A 26,880-nucleotide genomic window follows, 5' to 3' on the forward strand; every position below is an offset into this window, starting at 1 on the left:
CGAGCCTTGCTGGGATATACTTCAAGTTGAAGTGCAACAGACTTCCAAACCCCATATCTTCTACAACATCTCTTTGATCACCATTAAGCAATTCAATCGCTTCAACAAATTTCCTAGGTCCTCTCTTAAGACATAGGACTCTCTGTACAGAAGGTCTACTTGCATCTTCTTTAGCATGATTACGAACAAACTTTTTACCTTTCTCTTTTCCTTTTTTAGCATCATTCCCTTCTATATTTTCCGATTCTGAAACTTTTTTAACAATCTTCTTTCTTCGCTTCTCCTTATCATTATCTGTCTGTACCCCACCAGGTAAAGCACCTTCTGTTTCCCTTATTCTCTTTGTGCCTAACATATGCAAGTAAAATTATTTAGTTCATCAGTTAACTTATTTAGGTCATTTCAACTAAAATTTATTTTAACAAACTTTGGTTCTCTGTATTTGCCAGCTTATCATGCTTATGTTTAGTCCTCATTTCATCATTAAGGTCATTACTGTAAACCTTGCCATCTTCAACGATGGAATCAGAGAGTTGAAGATGAATGATGAGTTGGATAGAGCTGGCACTGCAATGAAATCCTTGACAGAAATCATGGAAGATAACAAGCAAGAAGTCAGGGATCTTTGACAGAAATTATGGAAGATAACAAGCAAGAAATTAGTGATCCATTCCATAGATAGAATTCAATCAAATCAAAGTATACCTTTGACATGTAGAAATTCTCCCTATATAATGGGACGTACTGATCTTCAAATTCATCATCCAATACAATCATCCTTATGCAATACAGTAGCCTTGTTCATTTTCTAGCTATGGCTTTGAAGGCCTTCAACCTAACTTTCTGTCATGGTATCAGAGCCTAGGTTTCGTCCTAGGCTTTGACCCCTTCCTTCACCTTAATCTCTTCTACCTTGAAATATGGCTGAAAGTGACAGCTCTAGCCCAACACAACAAACTTCAGTAAATAACATCCCCACCATTCCTATGCTTCCGCAAAGTCACCCGATATCCACAAAATTATCCGATAGCAATTATTTGATCTGGCGTCAACAAGTCTTAGCCACTGTTAGAGGATACGGACTCGAACCGTATCTCATGGGAGAGCAAATTATTCCGCCAAAAATGGTGGTCACAACAGAATCGTCAACTATGTCGCCAAATCCGAGCTTTCTTGTGTGGCACCAGCAGGATCAGCGCCTAGCGGCATGGCTGCAATCTTCTCTTGATGAAAGTGCAATGGTGATCGTGGTGGGTTTGACCACGAGTAGGGAGATCTGGTCGGCTCTTGAAACGAATTTCGCCAGCCAGTCGAAAGCAAAAATTATGCACTACAAACTCCAACTACAAACCTTAAGAAAGGATTCCCTCACAATGATGGAATACCTCAACAAAATCAAGAGCATATGTGATATGCTTGGATCAGCGGGATGTCGAATCATGGAGATGGATCAAATTCTTCACATCTTGAGTGGCCTCGGAGCTGAATACAATCCTGTGATGGTGACGATAACATCCAAAGGTGAAACCTGGTCTGTTCAAGAAGTTACAGGACTTCTCTTGAGTTTTGAATCCAGGCTCGAATCCACCAAAAGCCTCTCCATCAATGTGGATGGATCTCAACCTACTGCTCACCTATCTCAGGCTCCTCCTCCAAGAAAGGAAAACACTATTGGCCATTATGGGAGCAGCTTCAATCGAGGGGAGGGTAGCCGTGGAGGTGGCAATTTCAGAGGTCGTGGAGGTCGAGGTGGCTACAGAAGTCGCGGCAATCGAGCCACCTGCCAACTATGCCAGAAACCTGGACACATGGCAGATAGGTGCTGGTACAGGTACCAACAAAATTTTCCAGCAGCTGCATCTCAGCCCAGACAGTCCAGCTTCAATCCGCAGCATGTACCACCACCTCCTTCGGCAAACTTGGTGCAGACAAGGGGAAGCCCCAGTCACTACTCTCAAACTAATTTCAGTGGCGACAACATGTCCTCCTGGTATCCCGACTCTGGTGCCACCAATCATGTAACAAATGATTTCAACAATCTGACCACCTCTTCTGAATACAATGGAGGTAATAATCTTCACCTTGGGGATGGTCACGGGGTCCCCATTTCTCACGTAGGTCAGTTTATTGCTAAATCATCTCTTTCTTCACCAAGAACTCTTTTGCTAAAAAATCTTCTCCTTGTCCCTAAAGTCACCAAGAACCTTCTGAGTGTCTCCCACTTTGCTCGAGATAATAATGTGTTTTTTGAATTCCATTCCTCTTATTGTTTCGTGAAGGACCAGGTCACCAAATCAATTTTGCTCAAGGGCTCCCTTGAGAATGGCCTTTACAAGTTTGATCTCCACAAGCCTGCTGCTACTTTATCATCCACTCCTACATCACAGTTGAAGAAATGTGTTCCAGTCGCCTATACTTCTTCATTAGGACACTCTACTGCTTTCCCTAAATCTACTACATCTAGCATAGATCTTTGGCACAAAAGGCTTGGCCATTGTGCTTTCAATATTGTTGAAAAGACTTTGCATAGTTGTAATATCCCCTTCTCATCTATGAAATCAAGTTTATTATGTCATCCTTGCTGTGTTGCTAAAAGTCACCGTCTGCCATATTCCGTTTCTTCTTCTCTTTACACTGCTCCCCTCCAAATGGTACATAGTGATGTTTGGGGTCCTGCCCCCTTGAGTTCTAGAAATGGTTACAAATATTATGTGAACTTCATCGATCAATTCAGTCGTTATACATGGCTCTATCTACTCAAGTCCAAATCTGAGCTTGTTGATGTGTTCAAACACTTTATGGTGTTGGCTGAAAATCAATTTGATACAAGAATCAAGGCTCTCCAATCTGACTGGGGTGGTGAATACAGGGGCCTTTCATCCCTCCTTCAATCTCGAGGGATTGTACACCGAGTTTCCTGCCCATATACTCCCCAACAAAACGGGATGGCTGAGCGGAAACACCGACATATCACTGAGATGGGTTTGGCACTTCTAGCTCAATCAGGGCTATCCACATCTTTTTGGGATGATGCTTTCACCACAGCCGTATATATCATCAATCGGCTCCCATCGCCCACTCTCAACAATATGTCCCCATATGAAAAACTTTATCACAAAAAGCCAGATTATACACTGCTAAAAACCTTTGGTTGCCTCTGCTATCCACATCTTCGCCCTACCAATCATCACAAGCTCGAGTTTCGATCTGATGCTGCAATCTTTATTGGGTACAGCTCTTCTCATAAGGGTTATAAGGCTTTACTTCCTTGTGGCAAAGTTGTCATCACACGGGACATCTTGTTTGATGAATACACATTTCCTCATAAAAAACCACTCTCTTTCGTCCCATCACAAATCCCACCGTCACCTCTTATACCTCCCTCACTACCTCTCTCTTTTCCCTCATTACCACCTGCACCTGTGCTCACTCCAGATTCTCCAATCACATCCGTCTCACTATCTACTATACCTCCAAACTCTCCTATACCTCTCAGCTCCCCTCCTGACTCACATATGGACATCTCAGATCATGATTCTCCTGATCATGTACATGGATCCCCACCACCCACCTCTCAACTACCACCTAATCAAGATTCCCCACCTGCTGCCACCTTTCAACCACCACCTAATAAAGATCCACCATCCACAGATTCATCCTCCTCACCTTCCCCAATAACTCAGCCATCTAGCACTCATCACATGGTGACTAGATCTAGAGCAGGCATTTTCAAGCCAAAGGTATTTCACATCAGTGTAATTGATCCTTCGTCCACTGTGCCTCGTTCCATCCGCCTAGCTCTATCTATTCCAATCTGGAAAGCAGCTATGACAGCCGAGTTTCTTGCCCTTCTCCGCAACAAGACTTGGATCCTCACTCTTTTGCCCCCGGGCAAAAATCTGACACCACATGCTTGCTTCATATTTATCATTTCTGAAAAAAGTGGACTATTTTAGTCAATGAATTAAATTACATGTTGTATTAAATCAAACCATAATGGAAGTTTTGGAATTTAACCTTGAAGCTTCTCAATAGGCGTAATGGTTTTCTCTATAGCCTTCAATTTCATGTCCTCTGCATCAACATCATCATTAATAAATACAATTAATAGTACTAGTTAACTACACCATGTCAATTTATTATTTCAAAACAAAAATAGCTTAGACTTCACTTTTTTTACCTTCCAGAACAGAATTTTTAAGGCCTTTAGCTGCATCGAATTTCCCTACAGATGAACCTTTGGCTATATAAAAAGTACACACCATATTAAAAATTAGATAATGATCAAGATCTTACTTAATCATATGAATTCAATACTTCATTCATCTATGCTTTAATCTATGCAGGGATTTCAGAACTACTTGCATTCTTGCTAGTTGCAAGGAATTTTTATCTATACATAACAAACACATAATTAATATACAACATAACAAACACAGGATTTCAGAATTTTCATTCTTACTAGTTGCAGAGGAATTTTCAGAACTACTTCATTTTTAGAGTCTGATACTTCATTATAATGTTATATTACTTCATTTTAGTAATAAACTCTATTGTATAAACATAGCATTTATATTACTTCAATACAGTAAATAGGTAGTTCATAGTTAGAGTCTGTTACTTCATTATAATGTTCTATTACTTCATTAGAGTCTGTAACAGGGAACATGAATAAAGTAATAAAGTGTGTGAATGAAGTACTTGCCTAAGTAATTTGAGAGGATTTCCTCGAATTCATCTTCTTTCTAGAGGAATTTTCACCTATACATGAGAATAGAGAATAAATTTACAACATATCATATACAACTATAGATAGTTCACTTGGAATACTCTGTTACCTCATTTAATATGATTACAGATAGTTTAATATGATACTTCATTATCATAACTTATTACTTCATTATATGAATTCAATACTTCACAACAACTAGACTATAGTTAATAGGAAAACAGATCAGGTGCATTACCTCATCACATAAAATATGTAGTTCATTTGAATACGCAAACAATGCAGCAGTTCATTTTAGTTCTAAATCCTAAACTCATACAAAACAGTAAACATATACTTCATTTTTAGAGTCATTTACTTCATTGTAATGTTTTATTACTTCATTTTAGTAATAAAACCTACTGTATAACTTATTACTTCATTATATGAATTCAATACTTCACAACAACTAATATACAACATATCATCCACAATCATAGATAGTTCACTTGGAATAATACTATTTTAATTCATTAAGCACACATTAAATATGATTTCATTTTTTACCTTTTGTAGTAGCTATTTCAGTAGGGATTTGAGGAGAAGTACTTGCTTTTTTCCTAGTTGTAGAGGAATTTTCACCTATACATAACAAACACAGAATTAATTTACAACAGAATTAATTTACAACGTATCATATACAACTATAGATAGTTCACTTGGAATACTCTGTTACCTCATTTAATATGATTACAGATAGTTTAATATGATACTTCATTATCATAACTTATTACTTCATTATATGAATTCAATACTTCACAACAACTAGATTATAGTTAATAGGAAAACAGATCAGGTGCATTACCTCATCACATAAAATATGTAGTTCATTTGAATATGCAAACAATGCAGCAGTTCATTTTAGTTCTAAATCCTAAACTCATACAAAACAGTAAACATATACTTCATTTTTAGAGTCATTTACTTCATTGTAATGTTTTATTACTTCATTTTAGTAATAAAACCTACTGTATAACTTATTACTTCATTATATGAATTCAATACTTCACAACAACTAATATACAACATATCATCCACAATTATAGATAGTTCACTTGGAATAATACTATTTTAATTCATTAAGTACACATTAAATATCATTTCATTTTTTTACCTTTTGTAGTAGCTATTTCTGTAGGGATTTGAGGAGAAGTACTTGCTTTTTTCCTAGTTGTAGAGGAATTTTTACCTATACATAACAAACACAGAATTAATTTACAACATATCATCAACAATTATATATAGTTCACTTGGAATACACTGTTACCTCATTTAATATGATTACAGATAGTTTAATATGATACTTCATTATCATAACTTATTACTTCATTATATGAATTCAATACTTCACAACAACTAGACTATAGTTAATAGGAAAACAGATCAGGTGCATTACCTCATCACATAAAATATGTAGTTCATTTGAATATGCAAACAATGCAGCAGTTAATTTTAGTTCTAAATCCTAAACTTATACAAAACAGTAAACATATACTTCATTTTTAGAGTCATTTACTTCATTGTAATGTTTTATTACTTCATTTTAGTAATAAAACCTACTGTATAACTTATTACTTCATTATATGAATTCAAGTAGCAGGGATTTAAGTAGGATTTGAGGAGAACTACTTGAATTCTTCCTAGTTGGAGAGGAAGTTTTACCTATACATAACAAACACATAATTAATAAACAACATATCATCAACAATTTTAGATAGTTCACTTGGAATACTCTGTTACCTCATTTAATATGATTTTCACTTTATATTACTTCATTTTTAGAGTCTATTACTTCATTATAATGTTACATCACTTCATTTTAATGTCGAAAGAACACAGCAGTTAAGTTTGATCCAAAAATCGTAAACACATTCATAAGAAACACAGTATCAATATACAACATATCATCTACAATTATAGAAAGTTCACTAGGAATATTTTGTTACCTCATTATCATTATTTATTTCTTCATTTTACAAATTTAATTTTACCTTCTGGATCTGGAATTTTGTTTCCAGCATCTGCATCGAGGTTCCTAGCTGCTTGTTTTACCGTATTTGGTTTAGTGGGCTGCTTGTGAGTCGATTTTTGTACTATTTTGACAAAAATCAGAATCGAAGTTAGGAATTAGATGAAGTAAATTAAGAGTAAGAACTTTGAAAAGCTTCAAAGGTGTATTACCTTCGGCAGATGTTCGGCCAGAACGCAACTCGCGGCTAGAATTTTCCGTTGAAGATTTTCGTGTATCAACCATTTTGAAAATGTGGATTCAATGTGGATAGAAGTGCTGATGGATATCGTCGATTCAGTGGTAGATGGCCGGAGATGAGCGGTGAAGATGAAGATTCGTCGTCGATATAGGGTTTTGTGGTAGATGGCCGGAGATGAGCAGTGAAGATGAAGATTCGTCGTTGATGTAGGGTTTTGTGAGAAAAGTTTTGAAAGAGAAGTAGTTTACAGCGGAAGACTCGAAGCGGGAGAGTAAAATTTTGGGGATTTTGATTTTTTACCCTAATTATGAAATTACATAAATACCCCGCGTTGAAGTAAATTGTGTGTACAATGAACTGCGAAAATTAATCCTTAATTATCTAATCTAGCCCTTGATTTTCTTGATCTTGTGGCTGTAATTTGTTCTCTAGTTATGTGCTTAATGGGCACTTGCCCTATATCACTACTCTATATATATATATATAGAGCAACATTTGTTTTTTTGCACTGAATGCATAAATTCATGAAATATGCCCACTAAACACGTCACTTGCAAATCTTTCATCTGTTCAACTTTGGTACCGTCTGATACTAAGTCGCTGACTATGTAATCAGATATATCGATTATCTGTTTTTGGGAGATTATGTTGATCGTGGCCAACATAGTTTGGAAACTATAACTCTTCTCCTGGCGATGAAGGTACTGGTCAATTTGTCAACTTTCAGAGTTTTAGTTTATCCAGTACGTATTGACAAACTGGCTTCACAAATATATAGGTTGAGCATCCCCATCAAATACACTTAATTCGTGGCAATCATGAAGCTGCAGATATTAATGCACTGTTTGGATTTAGGATCGAGTGCATTGAGCATATGGTAAATCATAGAGCTTCGGATACTTGTTTCTTTACATGGGATAAACCCATGGGCCTTCTAATGGTTTTCCTGAACAGGGTGAGAGAGACGGAATATGGGCATGGCATCGGATAAACAGACTGTTCAACTGGCTTCCTCTGGCTGCTCTGATCGAGAAAAAAAATCCTTTGTATGCATGGTGGTATTGGGAGATCGATAAACCATGTAGAACAGATTGAGAATATTCAACGTCCAATTGCAATGGAAGCGGGATCTATAGTTCTTATGGACTTGTTATGGTTAGTGCATTGCCTTTGCTCATATTTAATGATTATTATTATAATCTCTTAATTTGTAGCACTGATGTGGATGTTTCCCTGTAGGTCTGATCCCACTGAAAATGACAGTGTAGAAGGGCTGCGGCCAAATGCTAGAGGTCCTGGGTTGGTAACCTATGGGGTGCGTTTCCTGCAACAGTTGATTATTTCTCTCTCTCTCTCTCTCTCTCTGTGGACTTTGTAATCTACCTTTGAAGAGACCTATCTCAATTGAAAATGGTTTTAAGTTCTGCAGTAGGACCCCCTTTTTATATCTAATCTAATTCAAACAGCAGTTGCAAGAGCTATCAACTTCATTACCTGAGTCATGTTTAGATTTATCACATGAAATCAGATTTTTATGTTCGCTTATCAGTATGTAATATCTTGAACAAGATGAGTTGATTATAGTGTGTTTACAAGTTAACTCTAATAGCTCCTCATTTCTTTCTGTTTGTGAAGATCTTCTTATGTCACCATGTATTCAATGTTTTTACATCAAGGTGTTTTGTTTATTATCTAGTATAGAAAGGTACAATGTTCATCATAGGATCCAATTGTTCTATTGCTAATAAAAGTTTTTTTTTTCAGCCTGATCGTGTTATGGAATTTTGCAATAACAATGATCTCCAGTTAATAGTTCGAGCACATGAGTGTGTGATGGATGGATTTGAAAGATTTGCGCAGGGGCATTTAATCACAGCAACAAACTACTGTGGTATGTTCTAACGTACTGCAAACGTTATGGCCAGTCTTATTTCCTCTGTGCAGTTGTTTTATTCTTTTTGGGGTTATAATTGTTTTTCAAATTTCTGTAGGTACTGCAAATAATGCCGGTGCTATCTTGGTCTTGGGTAGAGACTTAGTGGTTGTACCTAAACTAATTCATCCTTTACCACCCGCAATTTCGTCTCCTGAAACTTCTCCCGAACGCCAGATAGAAGACACATGGATGCAGGTACACTACTTTAAGTATTATGCATATATTTTTAATCTGCGACATGTCGTTGAAAGCATGATATGCAAAGAGATTGATCATCTCTCCCTTTGGAATCCGGAGCTGAATGCTAACAGACCACCGACACCAACCATAGGCCGCCCGCAAGTTGCTAACGATCGAGGTTCTCTCGCTTGGATTTAGGTTCCACTTGCAGAATGTTTTCTTACTCTTCTTCTAAGCTCATGCTAACACCTGGGATTTCCAGTGGCTTGTCCATAGCACGATGCCTTAATGGAGAACTCTCTCACAAGCTTCCAGAATCTGCCACATTTCGAGGACTTCACAAGATGACTGGAGAAGTCGGGACCGCACTTGGCTATGATGCAGGCGAATCGGGGCTCCAGAACGACCTTCTCTGGCATGCAAAGTCGAGCGGTAGAGGTCACTGCGATAGCTGCTCAGTCTCGTTACTCGTTAGCTCTATTATTTTTGGTCCATGTAGATGTATTGTCTTTTTTCGTGATTGGTGATGTATAATAGATGGTGCTTGTGCTTGCGCTTGCCTTGTGTAATTCTTATTTTTAATCTGTATCAAATAGAAATATATCCCCTTTTTGATTGACATTTGGTTTTCAGACCTATCAAATAGAAATAGAGCTTCTTGGCCTTTACTTCCTCATTTCCTAAATCGAATTATGCAAGTTTAATTATCTAATACAAATAGTCAAAGAATTATATGGAACTTCGATTGATATTAACTCGTAGTTGATGGACCTCAAATGATATTTTTAAAGTTCACGAACCTAAAATGATAGTTTGACAAAGTTCATGGATCATACAAGATGTTCCCTCTAAAAATAAAATAGAAGTTCTTTTAATTTGGGCTTCAGATCCATTCTCCTGAATTCTTATATTTGGGCTTTGAGTTGAAATACTGTAACAAAGGCCCATTTAAGATATAAATTAGCCATATAATTTGAACATAAATAGCCATGATTGAAAATATAACATATACTGCCCTCCGTCCAATCATAATCGAGACACTTTTTTTTACTACTTAAATTTAAAATTCTAAAGAAGGCTGCCAACTAATTTAAAACGGTCGTCACTTTTTACACTTGCAAAAGGTGATGAAAAAATTACTCCCTCCGTCCCATTAATGGTCCACTTTTGCTATTTTCGTCCGTCCCCTATTAATTGTCCATTTTCACTTTTTACCATAAACAGTAAGCAAATCCTACATTCCACTAACATTTTATTATAGAACTAATACTATATAAAAGTGGGACTCATATTCCACTAACTTTGTCAATCCACTTTCTTTTACATTTCTTAAAACTCGTGCCGGAACTAAAGTGGACAATTATTGGGGGATGGAGGGAGTAGTATTTTATCAAATTAGTTACTATTAAAATTTAAAATTATATGAAAGTATTGAGATAAAATTTAAAATACTCTTTTTGTAGCTAACTAAACTCATTGTTTCAAGTTATTTATAGTTGTAGGAATTTTGGTAGTAGTATAGTAGTATTATATTAAAGCTTCTTCTATAGCTAATAGTACTAAAATATAGTGACATGCATATTACTCCGTGTAAATATAAGCCCTGCCCGCTGACGTTTTGTTTTGTTTTCTTTTTCTGCAAATTTTTAGATGTCAAATAAATAAATTGGAAATAGTTAATGCCGCAATACTTTTTTCAGAATGCATATACAATAAAATAAACAACTTAAATTAGTAAATATTTAAAGTAATACAATATTTGGAATCTATTTTAAATTTTTGTTTCGACAGATTCTTTTACAATATTTTCGTCTTACTTGATCCTTGTAACTGTAGGTTTTATATCATTTTTAACAGAATTATTATATCTGTAACTTGGCCGTTAAATATATTCCACTTCATCAATTATTATTAAAATAAACTTCACATCATATTTCATTTACAATATAAAATCCACATTTCATATTTTCAAATTTTCAATCTAATATGATCTCACCTCCCTTGGTTACATGTAAAAATAGTCAATAGTCATATTTTATGTTAACTGGTGGACACCTCTGCGATGCACGAATGTGTTAATATTTTTGTGAAGTACTGTAGTAAATTATGTATATATAATATTGATTATAATTTAATTATATAAATAATGATATGGGAATATGGATATAACAATAATTTAAGTGTTAACATATATAACTAAAATACAAGAAAATAAATTACAACCAATAATTGTAATTTACAAAAATAATCACAAAGTAATACAGTATGATGTAAGAAAGAGAGAGAAAAGCCTAAAACTCAAAATGAGATTATATTCTCCATACCCAAAAAAACTCTTTTGAGGGGGAGATAACTTGGAGTCAGACAAATTGAGTTGATTTGGTATTCATCAGCATACCACACTGGTTGAAACGAATCACACATTTCACGTAACGAATCAATTTCTCTAACCTTTCCACTCTTGTTGGAGTAGTATAAAAAGCGCCTCCATTTCCAAAACATCATCATGTCACCATTTTTGTAAACTTTGATAGGATCAAAATAATGTATATTGAAATCAGGTATTTTCAATACCTGGATCCAACATTTATCCGCTTGTTCATATTCCTTCAACAACCAGATGGTAGCATTACAACATCCTTCATCATCATAAAAACACAAGTAATCCCCTAAAGTGCACAACTTCTCCTTGATTCTTTTTCTATTAGGAGGCACGGAGAAAGTGCTAAAACATTCGGTCTCGAGATCAAAGCAACAAACATAAGGCATTCCTCTCCTATATGATACCAACCAATGGAGATTGCCATTAACAAATGAACCAACGGAGCTATAGATTAGATCAAACAAGGGTATGGAGGCTTCAACTCCTCTCCACAAAGACCCCGCTTCAAGAGTGTATACACGAAATTTATATGCATAGTCATGACAGACAACCTTATATTGTCCGCTCATTTTACTCGCTCCAAATCCATAAGATTCTTTCCATCCAGCGTACGTAGAATTACGAGGCCCGTGAAACTCAACAAATTCATAGGTGAATGGATTACATACATAAAGATCTCTAGCATCATTTTTTAGTAAAAGCAAACCATTGACAGAACCTAATATTGTTGATGCTTGAGGGAAATTAAATTCAGCAATTAGATCATCCTGCTTGTGCTCGTCTTCCAATTTGACAACACTGAACCAATTTGAATCCTCGACTGGCATTGAGACAACTAGGGCGGAGGGATGAGACTTGTGAAAAACGTCACTCTCAATGAGATCGAGCCATGCTTTGCATACACATTTGCAAGTTAAAATGATTTCGGGAGAGAGTCTCAATATGATATCAATGAAAATTTCTGGTGGAAGGTATCTGAACAAATCTTCTTGCCTCATTTTTGGATGGATTATCACTAACCTATAATCACATTAAGAATAAACAATATATGAGCATAGATTACTAATACTAACCAAATCTTGTATTATTATCAAGTTAATTGATATGAATTCATCATATTATAGAACTAATTCACAGATATTGGGAGAATGGCATCTGAGTAGATAAACTTAAAAAACACAGATCACAAATACTAACATCCAAAAAACCAAAAACCTAATTCAAATACTCTATTACGCCTGTCTCTGATTGAAAATCAGATATTCAACCGTATTCCTGTAAATAAAAGTAGATAGAGAAAAGAGATTACCTTCCAATAAGAGAGAAACGTTTAATTTGGGAGAGGGAGCGAGCGGCGGCCGAGATATATTCTGTGAAACCCTTATACAATTTCCCTTATGGGGTATATATATATAGAGTGGCGGCCGAGTTGTTATTTTACCTTTTGGTCCTCGAGACCTTAGCTTTTTCTTAGTTTTATGGAAAAATTATATTTTAATATATTTAATTCAATTACATTTTTTTATTATTACTGTATGTGTGTCCAAATTCATATCAACACGTATCCACACTTCAAATTCCACTAAATAATTTCACATTTACATGTAAATAATACTACTCCTTTATTTTTCGTTCCAAAGGACCATCACTTGTAAATGAGGATTATTTTATTCCTAGCCATTGCCAATACGACTATTTTATTCCTTTGTTATCAGTAGAGTAAAGATTTATAAATGAGTATCTAATGAATTAGGTGAAAATTAATAAAGAAACGGAAAGACTAAAATTGATAAATAAAATTAAATAAACAACTAGAGACATTGTACTTAATAGTATATGACCAAGAACAAAGTCATACTCCCTCCGTCCCCCATTAGGAGTCACACTTTTCCATTTCGTTCCGTCCCCAATTAATAGTCACACTTCTTTTTTACCATAAGTGGTAGTAGGCCCCACATCCCACCAACTCACTTCACTCACATTTTATTATAAAATCAATATAAAAAAGTGGGTCCCACATTCCACTAACTTTTTCAACCAACTTTTCTTTACATTTTTTAAAACCCGTGCCCGGTCAAACTGTGACTCCTAATGGAGGACGGAGGGAGTATTATATTAAGGGCACGTTTGATAACACAGGCGGGATATAGTAAGTTATGTAACTCGTGATAAGAAATGAGGGCCGGAATCAAGATTACGATAAGATAAAGATTTTTTAATGGTTGTTTGATAGATAAAATAGTAATTGAGATTATGTCATAGATAAAACTGAAAAGACATCATTGCCCTTGTTCTTAAAAATATGCATATGTCTTAATCAATTCAACAATTTGAATTTTTTTTGCGGCAAGATGATACATCTTTAATAATCCTTTCCCCATATTTTGACATTCCAAAATATCCATGTAACAATCGCATGAAAAGAACAAAGGACAGACACAAAATCAAGTGATGCTACAAATCATGGAAGCTAGGATAGATTCTGTGTTTTATCCCAGCTCAAACATTCTGTTTTGAAGCCTCAGTTTCAACCTTTGCCATAGGATCATGTCATCCTTAGCAGCATCAGTCCATCTTCTTTCTTTCTCTCCTTCTCGCTCCTCAAACCATCTTCTTTCTGTGCAAGTGACCGCCTCCATCGATGCTCGTTGCTCTGCTTGAAGCCGCAACATTTCCTTTTCTTGCTTCAAACCAGGTGTTAGCATCCTCCCATGCTGCCATTTTAACAAATCTATTAGTCCGAATTCAATGTCTATTATAAATCTCATTCTGCATATAATCTACCATTTTTCACCCAAAACATATGAATATGTGATGTGCTTAACGAATGAAGTTAGGATTTTGACCCTAGCAATAAACTGATTCTAGCATTCTTCATCGCATAAGAACTGCTTCAACAGATTGAATCCCAAAGTCCATTTAGCTAAATATCTTGAGTAGCTTGAATTTAATTCGCATCAAAGCCAAAAATCTCAAAATCTTCCATTGAGCAGCAATCAATTAAAAAAAAATACCAAATTCGAAACTGACAATAAGAAACAAGTATGAAGAAGCTTACAACAATTGATAAATAGTTCATCGCGTCAAGAATTTAGATGTAGATGCTCGGTTCTGGAAGAAAATAGAGCACAAATGAGGAGCCATACCTGTTGCTATTCACTGCCTCTGGCGAAGGACACAACACAGAGATGAAAAGGCTCAGGCAGATTTGGAATTGCAACATCGCTGCCTCAAAACTCGACGGTGGGAAGGGATGGTGCGACGGCGGTAAGGTTACGACGGCGACCGTTGAGATACGCCCTCACTACCGCCGGAGACAACCAATTCCAGCCGCACACGCCATCTCACGCATCGAAGGAGAGAGGCGAAATTGCAGGGTTATAGATCGAGCTGGCGGTGCACCGTCGGAAGGCCCACCGCCTTCATGTAGAGAGTTGCCATGGGTGATAATATGAGGGGCGGTGGTAGAAATGGAATGGGGAAGGTTACTAGGCGAGAGAATGAAGAAGGGCAGCGTGGAAAACATGGTTGAACAGTGCCTTATCTCACCAATTTGGTGAGATACATAAAAGAGTAAAATAGTTGTTTTTCGTCGGGCCTAGATGGGCTTGGTGTGTTAATGCGGGCCATGAGATAGAAGTATCTTTGTTACCAAACAAATAGAAATGCATAGATACAAAACCTTATCTTGATATTTCTATAAATGATTCAATTATAATGAGATGACAAAATAAGGAATATAATTCAATTATGGCGAGACAATGGTGATATAGCTGGGGTATAAAATATCGGTGGCATATTTAATAAATAGTTTTAAAAGCACAAAATACTATTTTTCCTATTTTTTCAGGACATGAAAAAATACGTATGTCAATTCTTACAACTCACCACGTAAAAACAAAATTATTCATGTTGCCCGATTGACATCCCTACTTTTCAGGGACGGATTAAACTTTTCAGCGACAGAGAGTAATTCTTAAAAAATGAATTAACTACCCTTACAATCTATGAAACAATCTATGAAGTAGTTTTAAAATTTGTTTAATGGGAGTATTGTTGGAGAAAAATCTATTTTTCGAAGGTCAAAAAGGATCAAAAGATAATTTTGTTTAGAGCCCAATTGCAACAGACTTTTTACCAATGTACAAAGTTTCCAAGTTTTCATCTCCTCAAAAATTGAATGACTTCTTCCCACAGACGTACATTCTCTCATCTGCAGCTGTACCTCCAAGCCGCACAGTCGTCATTTCTTCGTATAGATCACGTATGGATCCTGAGCAATAGCTAAAACATCAGGTCGCTCGGCTTGATTGTATGTTAGGCAACGGCAAATAAAATCCTGCAGCAGCAATAGACGTAATGTTTCAAGTCACCAAGAATCAAGAACAAGTATAGATTCTCTCGTTTGTGTGTTTATTGTGCAATTTCATTAGAGCAATATATAAGAAGAGCAGAAGAAAGAGATTCGACACATGCAGCACTGAGCTCGGACGTGCAAGAATTACCTTTGCCTCATTAGATACAGATGGTCTTGAAGGGAACTCAACTTTAGGAGGTTGGATAATTGTATCTTCACAAAGAATTCTCTCTTGACTTTTGTCGTGCCCAAAAGGCCTTCTGCCAAACAGCATTTGGTACAATAAGACACCCAGAGACCAAACATCAACCTGTACAATAAACCCATTTGCATGATTGGTTTTATACGAAAGGTACAAGAAGAAAACGTCATCTAAAATTACTGACCTTCGAGGAAATGAGAGGTATCCTGTTTAGCTCAAAACATTCTGGGGGCAGATACCTGGAACGGAGATATTTATTTCAGAAAAGGAAATTGTGCAAAATAGAAAAATAAATGTATATCATAGGATAGTGTAGAAACTACAGATAGAGAGTCAAGAAATCAAGATATTTGGCTACATCAATTGACAATGGCACCTGAAGCCGAAATGAAAATGCTGAAATTGTATGCGTTTAAAATAGAACTCACCAATATGTACCAGCGCCATGGGACGTAATTTCCACGCCTTGGGATCCAACATTGTCCTCCACAATCTTGCTAAGACCGAAATCTGTGACTTTAGCAATGCCAAATTCATCAAATAGAACATTTCCAGGTTTCAAATCGTAATGAATAATCTTCACTGATCTTTTATTCAGGTAAACAAGGCACTGAAAGATCTGGACTAGGATAATCCTAGCTTCTCTTTCTGGGAGTACAGGTGTTGCTTTAAGAACAGCATCGAGATCCTTGCCTGGAAAGGAGAGAGAAAACTGAAAGTTACCATCACTTTAAAGGTAAGTAGCTTGTACTTGCATAAAGTGCCAATCATAATAAAGGTATTGAATGATGTATTGCATAATACACATATCCTTGGGCTAATAATGTCCCTCCTATAATCATCCCGTCTCCAGGAAAAGATGTTCAAATGATGTCTGATGATATAGCTGGAATATAATTAGTCATACCACTGCAATACTCCAAGACAGTGCAGAATGTGCTGTGATCAATCTCAAAGATGTCCCAAAGCCGAACTATGTGACGGTGGACCAAAGTTTTGAGAATATTATATTTCCTGATTGCATGCTGTATATAGCTTTGCTTCTTCTCTTCACTCCACTGAGCACTCAAACCATGTAGCTTACAGGCAACGTATCTATATTCCACCAAGTCAAAAGCCTGCATACATAATTTACCGAACAGTATAAGATTGTTATCTTCATTCTAGAAATAAAGAGCGAAATATAAGTTCATAGTTTTACATTATAAATATGTATGTACTGGGATTTTAGAAGTTCGACAAGATATTAAGCATACAAAGATAGCCCTGACCTTATAAACTTCACTAAATCCTCCTTTGCCCAAGAGGTTTAACAGAGCATAACGGCCATTCAATATCTGAAAATTGTTGAAACGAGAGTCATCCTCATCCCTTATACGTTTCATTTCACGTATTAATCTTCCCTTTTCCAATTCATGACGCTCTCTTTCATGCAGTACAGCTTCCTCCTCCTAAAGATAGTGTGGGTGCAAATTAAGAAATTATTAAGAAAAACAAAGGGAAGAACTAAAAAAGGAAACACGCTTACCCGTTTGATGCTGGCTAGGCGAGACTCGAAAATTTCATCCTGCATGAGAATATCTTCTTCCTGAACCCTGCCATCTGCATCAGCTACCTCACCCTTGTCTGGACAAGACAAAACATAAAATAGTTTTCATTATACTAGGGAAAAGAATCAAAGAAAACTTTGAGACAATAAGACGAAAAAAATAAAAATACAAAAGCTGTTGTGCCGTATATCTATATGATATATAGGCAAAGTAACAGTAGAATTACAAACTGTACTTGTTCACTTCCGGTGCTATAACATCCTTGTAGCACTAAAAGAACAAATACAAAATTTGCTCACAAACAGCATAAGTAGGATTTAGGATGTTTGACATCTCTATAGCTGACAAATAATACAGGCATAAGAATGTTTGAAGTTCCTTCCCTAAGACCAACAACACAGTGAGGAAGCAGGGCTTTTCTCACTTTCGAAATACAATTTAGCAGACCACTAACAAGATTTTTTCTAAATGCCATCAAAATGGGAAAAAGTAGATCCTTCTTCCAACCTAAATCCAGTATCATTACCATCTTTATCATATCAACTTTTGTTGTCTTTTGAAATCCTTTTAGAAGAGCATATCTATAAAGATCATCTCAAAATCTCGCCAATTACAGAAAGTACACTGAGACAATCCATAAGTAGAGCAGCACAAGATTTGATGAAAATATTTACCACGTGGCCTTTTCTTCAGAGATTTTCTGTGTCTTTCAATTCCCTCCTTCACTTCCAACAAACTCCTCTGCCATAAAACCCCAATTAAACAAAGCAAAATATTTACAGGATGAGTATGAGAAAATTATGTTATGTAAATGGAGCCAAACATTCACTGGAAACACCGTGGGGTGAATCAAACACTCCCTAAGAGGCGAGGCGACATTTGAAGACTTGCAAATTAAACCATAAGAACTTTTGGACATAATGAGCTCATATGGCATTTAAGAATCATGCAGCATATGGCGATAAGTTATATTTTATTTTCATGCTAGTAAAATTTACACAAATAAGAAACAGTAACTATTCAACAAATTAGTTAAAGCATGGAAGATCATACAAGGTGAGCATTGATATCTTCCATGGCTTGTCCATCCTCCCACGTTTCAGATAAGATCGTGTCAGCTCTTTTAAGTTCATAGAAAATGAGAGGAAATAAATAACATCAGAAAATAGTAATTCTTTTTTATGGCAATAATAAGTACAAATAAGACAATTAAAATCAATCAAGAGCTTTTCCTGAATTTAGATAGATTTCTATATCTTTATAATTCATTTCAGGCATTAAAATCGTTAATATTTTACAACTGGAAGCAAATATCTCTAGTTTCTACGTAGTTCATTATAACCCTCTGAAAACCCCAGATCTATTTCCAAATACCTGACCACTCCAATGTTGCCAAGTCTGAGTATATCCTGGCGTACTATCATCCTTGCCTCTTGTCTTTCAGCTTTTGATACGGACATCAGTAAATCAGATATTACTTTCATTCCCTGCATTGAAAAAAACAAAAGAAAATAACTACTTGCCTAGAACATTGATCCAACATCTTTGAGGAGCTAAATCCACATATCAGGCAAATCAGAATCACAATCAGGCCTTACACGTTAAAATGTTATATGGTGCAATTCAATCTCTGTTTTTTCAAAATATAAACATAAAATGAGACTGCCTTAGAGTAAAACAAGAAATAATACACAATAATTATGAGAATCACAAGCCAAATCTGTGCAGGTTAGAGAAGGCATACCTTTGGATTCATATGTTGTTCATAATCTCTGGTATGCTTGAGCTCCTGTTTGAGTAAGGAAAAAACATTGTTGTAAAGAACTTAAGATGGGATTCTACCTTTAAGGACAAACTTCACTTAACGAGTATAACAACCATTATTTCGACTGAAGCACAAATAAAAAAGAGAAACCGCCAACAACCTTTTCGAGTCGTTCACATTTAATCCGGGAATAAGAGACCTCATCACGTGATTTTTTCAGTTCTTCCTCCATTGCTGAAACCTTTGCACATAGTGAAACAAGAACTCATCTTCATTAATTAGATCACTCACATATATAACTAATATAATAAACTTTTCCTCACAGTAAAACACTTTCCATTGTAATGAGTAACAACTATCAAATCCAATCTCAAAGACAGTGGTGATCACAAACTAACCATCATCGCCAGAATGCTACTGGCCTTCCTCTTGGCCCTTGAAGTGCCTTCTTGCACGAGTCGAGATAGCGTCTGATGCTCACTCTCCTCTTCTATTATCTCCCTCATCATGCACGGATAAGTGCAGCAGATCGATTGCAAGATGACTGCGCAGTTCTCCTCATAGGGCTGACCAGGACTCTCCCTTATGATCTCGAGCAAGCACTGGATTGCATCGTACCTGACCAACGTCGAAATCGCCCTTGCGTCGGTTGAAAGATACGCGAGAATCTCCAACATATGGTTCCGAAGTATTTTATCCCTGATCTTTTGCAAGACCAATTTGATAAGGCCTTCATCTATCGCTTTCCCTTTAAAGTCATATTTGCTTAACCCTAAGCAGGAGTATATCCCAGTGACGGCCTCTACCATTTCCAAATCGTTCCCTTGCGCCAAAAGACTAATGAGTGAGCGCATGGCGACAATTGCCTTTTTAGCAGGTTCGTTTATAGGCCGCATCAGTTTCTTCCCTTGCTCAGTGGCATGAGCAATAAGAATCTTCTTATCAGGCGTATGTGCAATGCGTATCATAACCTGGCTGTCATGGAAGCATATGTTCATGATCCAGTTAATTCTGACCTCTTGGAGCTCTGGACTCGAATTAGGGAGTTCAGCCATGAGCTTTTCGACGAGGTTACATTTATGCTTCTCCATACATTTTAAAAAGTCCGTGAGGCTAGGATTACGTTCTGTTACACTAAGTTCTGTTATACTGATTTCATGTATGAAATACCAGCTCCGTATCATTTGTCTGATTCTGTAGTTTGGTATGACAGCAGAACCTGAGAGTTCTTTCTTTGTGATAGGGCAGGTAAACTTTCCAGTCATACTCCATCTTGTTGCAATGCAGTGATCGTCATATGTCTGCCAAGTTGAGTATCCATAAAAAAAAAAAAAAAAAACCCAAACATCACACAAACACAATTCAAACCGAATTATGTTGAAAATCCACCGCGAAACATCACAATTTCAACAAGGGCAACTTAGCAACAAAAGGCACACAAACACAATTCAAACTGAGTCATGTTGAAAATACACCGCGAAATATCACAATTTCAATAAGGGCAACTTAGCAACAAACGTCACACAAAAACAATTCCCGAATCATGTTGAAAAAATCATCGCGAAACATCACAATTCCAATCAAAACAGATGCGCAAACATAAATAATTATGTAATTTAACATAGAAAGAGGAAAGTAAAGAAGATCGAACCACTCCTGATGGAAGGAGGACGGCTTTCCGCATGAGTCTCCCGGAGAGTGGGCATTTAAATTCCTCCGGCACCGCGACGGTGATCGCATCTGGCTCCGAATCATCAATCGCCTTCTTGAACTTGAAATCCATAAGCGCGGTCAGCCTATCCTTCACTATTTCCGAAGTCTCTACTTCATCGTCATACACAAACGCACGCAGTAATTCTATCACCATTTCCTTCACCTTGATGGCTTTAACCGTAATCTCCCCGTCCTTTTGCTCCACTGCCATCTTGTAACCAGCGCGATACAAATCCCTCAATGAAATCTCATTTTCTATATGCTCCATCGATTTCAGGGGTTATTTATTTTTATTTTTTTTGTAAGCGAAATATGGATTGAGAGAATGCAAAACTAAGAAGGGGTGGGAACGCGGGAAACGGGGTATAATTGTAATTAACTATTTTCAATATATCATTCAATAACATGTGTGTAAATATAAGCTCAGCCCAAATGCCCAATGACGTTTTGTTTTGTTTTCTCTTTCTGCTATTTTTTAGATGTCAAATAAATAAACTGGAAATAATTAATGCCGCAATACTTTTTTCAGAGTGCATATATAATAATAAAAAAATAACTTAAATTAGTAAATATTTAAAATTATACTACTGTATTTGGAATCTACTCGAATTTATAGATATAGTATTAACTTTCAACGATGAAGCTATATTTATTCATTGGTCCAAAATCGCACCATACCAAATTGGCAAATATTTTTTTTTCTTTCGGCCCAAATTAGGATCCATTTTTTACCAGATAAATTGGGCCACTATGAATTAAGTATAATTTCCATATCGATATTACATGTGACGGTGCAAGTCTAAACTTAGGAAATAATTTATTTTTCTGTCTATCGAAACTCACTTTAATAATGTTGTGCAGTTCATCAAATATCAACAATATGGAGTCTATGATTTAAAATTTTGAAAATTAAGAAAACCCCATTTCATGTCATCCTATATCTTACCTTTTATATTCTTTACTTAATTCAGATTATATTATTTTGTATTTATTCTTTTTTATCCTTCTTTCCATGCACTGAACGAACATGTTGGTGAAAATATTCCATTTAAAATAGTAAGGAAAATAATACTCCCCCAGTATGCTATTAGTAGTAGGGGTGAGAATATGGATATCGGGTATTGGGTTTACTCATACCCGACCCGATACCCATCAGGTATTGAATATCCGATATTTAGTTTTATGGGATTGGGTATGAGATCGGATAATAGAATTTAAGATAAAGTCTTGTATCGAATAATAGCCAAATATCCGATTTATTGTTTAGAGTATTTTATTTAATTAGGTTTAGCCGTTTATGGCCTGTGGGGCTAGTCTAAGTTATTCCCTGAATTAAAATAATTAGGTTAACTTTCACTAACTTTTGTAAATAATTAAATCAATCATCTGACTCTCCATCAAAGTTTCTCAACTTCCATTGTGTTGTCACTTTCACCTATTCTCTATCGTCGCATTTCGATTAGTCACTGGATAGAGTGGACATTTTTAAGTTCATAAAAAGACATAATTAGCATACTAAGTGAAAAGAATTTAATAGTATATTTTTAATAAATAAAGAGAAGTTTGGCTTTACAAAATTTATTACATTTTTCATTCTTAATTTTATTATTTTATGAGTTAAAATCATTCACGTAAATTTCAAAAATTCATCTTTTATATATGTATAGATGTATATTGTTAATTATTAATATCATATTACTATTGAGAAATTGGACATAAAAATTATGAATTTTAATGTTTTTCTTTAATTTTCCACGATGTCTAATTATTTAAAAAAAATCATGAAGTTTAGTCGAATTCTGATCAATTTTAATGTTATAAATTATATAATCGTATCATAATTTAGACTTTTTTTTCCATTGTATAATTGGAAACTAACATACTTTGGCCTAAGATTATTATATTCTACTCCCTCCGTCCCAAGAAAGATGATCCCTTTCTTGGGCGGCACGGGATTTTATGCAACTTTATTTTGTGTGTAGAGAGGAGAGAGTAAAGTAAGAGAGAGGGAATAAAGTAGAGATAAAAGTGTTTCCATTTTAAGTAATGAGTCATCTTGGTTGGGACAAACTAAAAAGGAAAGTGGGTCATCTTCAATGGGACGGAGGGAGTATTTTTTTCATACAACAATCATTGACTTTTGTGAGAAATATTATACTACTAATATAATGTACAAATTAGGGAAAGAAAATCTTGGTTTCGGCTTTTACGTCATATAGAATTTCATCCAAATACAAATACACAGGACAATTGAGAGAATATCAAAGTTATGATATAATTGGTTGTTTTTTAAAGTTGCATAATTGACCAAAATTTGATTAAATTTTATGGTTTTCTGGCAATTTTCCATTGTATCTAATGTGACAATTGAAAATTTATACGAGGACGAAACTATCCGTCAATTATATCATTTTCTTAATACAGTTACCAATTAACTCAATTAATAACCAATTTGAAACACGTATGTGTGAAATCAACAACATATTACAAGCAGGAAATCAAAATATTTTGTCATGAATAAAAATATAAAATGTTAATATTCATAATATTGCGACTGATTTTTAAATTTTCTAGACGACCTTCGACAAAAAATTAATGATTTTTTCAATAATTTCTTTTTAAATTTGCTGCTTTCTAATTTTAGAAATTTCCTATTAAATGAAGAAATAAAGTAGAATAAACAATTCTCGTCCATATTTTATCCTAAACCCAAACTCTGTTGGCCGAACCATACCCATATCCGTATTAATATCGATATGAAACCCGACCCACACGTCAAATGCCCGGGAAAGTGGTGTTGGCGTTGGAAATGTGGTCGCTTTCCCGAGATGAAGGAGATAGAAAATCTAGAGAGAAATGAGGAAACCCACATAAAGAAAGCGTCTGAAAAAAAATGACTGAGCTATATAAAGTTTGTTTTATTCAACAGCTGGTAAATTATAGGATAATTTTTTTTTATAATAAAACTGCTGGGAATTTGAAGTACTATATAAAAGAGAGTTGGGGTAAATTTAATAAATAAAAAATAATTGAGATTAATTTTATAAATAAGAGTGAACTACGCAAATATAATAGTTCCTGAACTTTGAGTTTTGCACACCAATAATTCCTGGACTTTAAAAATATCGTGGATAGTCCCTGTACTAAGGTGTAATCTCATTCGTGGTACTTTTTCACTATTCATCTTATTTTTCCACCGAAAATGCCCCTATGTCACTATCTGTTTCTCAAATCTTTCAAACTGCGATCTTTTATTGTTTTCTTTAATTGCTTTAATTTAATGTTTTGTTTTGTGTTCAAACCAACCCACTCGTGTGTTTAAATAGTGATAGAAGCTTAGTATTTGATAGACAATTTGCGATCGTATTTCCTGAGTTCGACAACCCTCCTTTAGCTATACTATAATTGCCTTGTCATAGTGAGACCCACATTATTATTAGTGTTTAATGGTGGACCTTAATAATATAAGTTGTAAATAAAGTGATGAATATAGGTAACGAGTTTGTGAGAACTTTCCATAAATGGAAATGAGATAATTTTATGGGACGGACCAAAAAGGAAAGTGTCCTTATTTTTATGGGACGGAGGGAGTATATGCAAGTAGTTGTAGTACTAATAAAATAGAGCATCACCTCCTAACATCTCGGGAAAGAACGAACAAAAAAAAAAAAAAAAACCGAAACAAAGCTTATAGATATGCTCGATTCAACCAAATAAAAATGCCAAAAATACGATAATACCCCAAAAACAATAAAATAAACATCCCAACTAACGCATCATGTAATCGTGATAACGATTAGGTGGGCGCGTGTTCCTTTTTGGGCGAGAGCTGTTGGGCTCGGTTTCGACCTCCTTTTGATCGTCTCGTCCTTCATCCTCTCCGCTCTGCTCTTTATCCTCTTCTTCATCCACGCCTCTGCCCTCACTGGTTTCCACTCCTTCGCCCATGCTTGTGTGTGTCCTCCTCGGTTGCTTGTATAATTGGAGTTGTATCATATTAGCTTACTATTTATTAGACTACATTAAACTTCATCACATTAATTGTTTTTCAAATTCTAAGCACATTTTAGGCATTGAAAACTAGGGATGTCAATCGGGCCAGCCCCCCCGGGTTTCGGGCCTACCCTATTCGGGTTGCGGGTTAATCGGGTGCGGGCTAATCGGGCTGTGATTTTTTCGGGTTATAAAAGTTCAACCCTAACCCTAAAAGCTCTGGTTTCGGGCTAGCCCAGCGGGCTAATCGGGTTGCTATCGATAAAATTAAAATGTTTTTAATCCAATAAATAATGGTGAAAATTAGTTATATTTATAAAATGTAAAATATTTAATTATGATAAATTTGAGATATATGCTTAAGCTCAAACATAAACATGATCAAATACTAATATTTGAGATTTATGCAAAATAAAACATAAACATCAAGAAATTTTAAAGCATGTTTTAGAAATTTAAATATATTTTTTTAGTGAATTTGAAGTTTCTAATTTATATATCTATTATTATGTTAATAAAAATTTAACATATAATTTATATATTTAATATATAAAATTGAAAGTTATTTTTTTAGTAATATATATTATAAAATAACCAATGAAGTGTCGAATTAGAGTCAAACAAATAGAACGATAGAAATTTTATCGGGTTTTCGGGCCGGCCCATCGGGTTTTCGGGTCTGGCCCTAACGGGTTGCGGGTTAATCGGGTGCGGGCTAATCGGGCTGTAATTTTATCGGGCTAGAAATTTTCAGCCCTAACCCTATAAATTTGGCGGGCTATTCGGGCCGGCCCACGAGTTGCGGGCTACATTGACATCCCTATTGAAAACTTTAGAGCAATGATGGAGGGATTTCATTACGAGGAATAATGATTCTTTGAAATAAATAATTCCATCTTTCTTTTCTAATTTATCCTAATCAGTTAAGTGAAGAATCAATGGACTGAATTATAACTTTCCAGTTGAGACAGAGATATATATTGTTTTTTTTCCTTCTAAATATCACCATCAATTTCTTGATAATATTATCTCGAGTTATCAACTTCTACACTAATGATAAATTTCCGTATTTTTTTAATAATTCAGACCATAACTAGTAATTCGCATTAGAATTTAAATAACATTATAACACAGTAATTTCAAATATTTTTGACCATTTAACCTAATAACAAAAAAAATTATAGGAAGACTCGGCCTAAACATGGAAGAACTGATTCAAATGTAAGCCTACTTTTTTTTAATATGGGCTCTTGGTTTTGTAACCGCAATGGTACATAGGCCAGCAATAGGCCAGCCATCCTCTCCTCTGCCACGTCACCAGCACTAAAAAATCCACCTGCCACATCAGATTTAGGCCAGTCATAGGCCAGCCGCAATAAATTTAATTCAAAAAATACTACATTTACGGAATTAAAATTACGATTAAATTTACGGAATTAAATTTACGAGACATATACGGGAAAATTCATTAACTTTATTTAAATAAAAAAAAGTACATTAACTAAAAATCAAAAAAATTACATAATAAAAAAAAATCCGGGCTTCCACACACGAGCCACCGCCCCACTCTACTCCTCACTAATTTATTAAAAAAATACATTAACAAATGTTAGTATGCCTTGCACTGTTATAGTTTCCCGACGGTATGACATGTTTCTGTTTTAGGTCTTAATTTTGTAGTGGGTCTAGCCCGTCGTCTGTGTGCCTATTTAAAAATTACATAATTAAAAAATTCATTAAAAAAATGTACTCCCTCCGTTCCCTCATAGTTGAGGCGGAACTTTTCGGCACGGAGTCTAAGAAAAGAATGTTTAGTGAGTTAA

General features: G+C 35.5%; 2 protein-coding genes and 1 pseudogene across 3 annotated transcripts; 1 reads left to right on the forward strand and 2 right to left on the reverse strand.

The window, feature by feature from the left end:
* The first annotated feature begins 7,152 nt into the window (after positions 1–7,152).
* On the forward strand, positions 7,153–9,360 carry LOC148930178 (serine/threonine-protein phosphatase BSL3-like; annotated as a pseudogene). Its single transcript, XR_016136211.1, has 8 exons — positions 7,153–7,184; positions 7,595–7,679; positions 7,757–7,855; positions 7,933–8,133; positions 8,218–8,293; positions 8,743–8,869; positions 8,970–9,109; positions 9,212–9,360. The product of XR_016136211.1 is annotated as a serine/threonine-protein phosphatase BSL3-like (transcript).
* Positions 9,361–11,260: 1,900 nt separating this feature from the next.
* On the reverse strand, positions 11,261–12,854 carry LOC125211261 (F-box protein At5g65850-like). The gene is made up of 2 exons (XM_089067576.1): positions 12,787–12,854; positions 11,261–12,497 (listed from the first exon to the last, which is right to left on the reverse strand). Exon 2 carries the CDS (start codon positions 12,473–12,475, stop codon positions 11,393–11,395), a length of 1,083 nt encoding a protein of 360 aa, XP_088923702.1. The 5' UTR covers positions 12,476–12,497; positions 12,787–12,854; the 3' UTR covers positions 11,261–11,392.
* A 2,434-nt stretch (positions 12,855–15,288) lies between these two features.
* Positions 15,289–21,347, reverse strand: LOC125216971 (serine/threonine-protein kinase TOUSLED-like). The gene is made up of 14 exons (XM_048118774.2): positions 21,003–21,347; positions 19,750–20,652; positions 19,512–19,592; positions 19,331–19,375; positions 18,961–19,073; positions 18,640–18,706; positions 18,261–18,327; positions 17,565–17,662; positions 17,308–17,487; positions 16,944–17,154; positions 16,465–16,729; positions 16,221–16,275; positions 15,983–16,144; positions 15,289–15,816 (listed from the first exon to the last, which is right to left on the reverse strand). Exons 1-14 carry the CDS (start codon positions 21,330–21,332, stop codon positions 15,721–15,723), a joined length of 2,673 nt encoding a protein of 890 aa, XP_047974731.1. The 5' UTR covers positions 21,333–21,347; the 3' UTR covers positions 15,289–15,720.
* Positions 21,348–26,880: the final 5,533 nt, after the last annotated feature.

The sequence above is a fragment of the Salvia hispanica genome, chromosome 3, assembly GCF_029641045.1.
Source record: "Salvia hispanica isolate PSC_SH4W2 chromosome 3, Shi_PSC_v1, whole genome shotgun sequence".
NCBI lineage: Eukaryota > Viridiplantae > Streptophyta > Magnoliopsida > Lamiales > Lamiaceae > Salvia > Salvia hispanica.

Bases quoted from the DNA above. Each gene is read 5' to 3' on its own strand.
- LOC125211261 (XM_089067576.1), bottom strand. From the start codon at position 12,475: ATGAGGCAAGAAGATTTGTTCAGATACCTTCCACCAGAAATTTTCATT.
- LOC125216971 (XM_048118774.2), bottom strand. From the start codon at position 21,332: ATGGAGCATATAGAAAATGAGATTTCATTGAGGGATTTGTATCGCGCT. The intron at 17,663-18,260 runs GTAAATATTTTC...TGTCTTGTCCAG, and splicing joins TCTGAAGAAAAGGCCACGTG to ACAAGGGTGAGGTAGCTGAT. The intron at 16,145-16,220 runs GTCAGTAATTTT...TTTATTGTACAG, and splicing joins TACCTCTCATTTCCTCGAAG to GTTGATGTTTGGTCTCTGGG.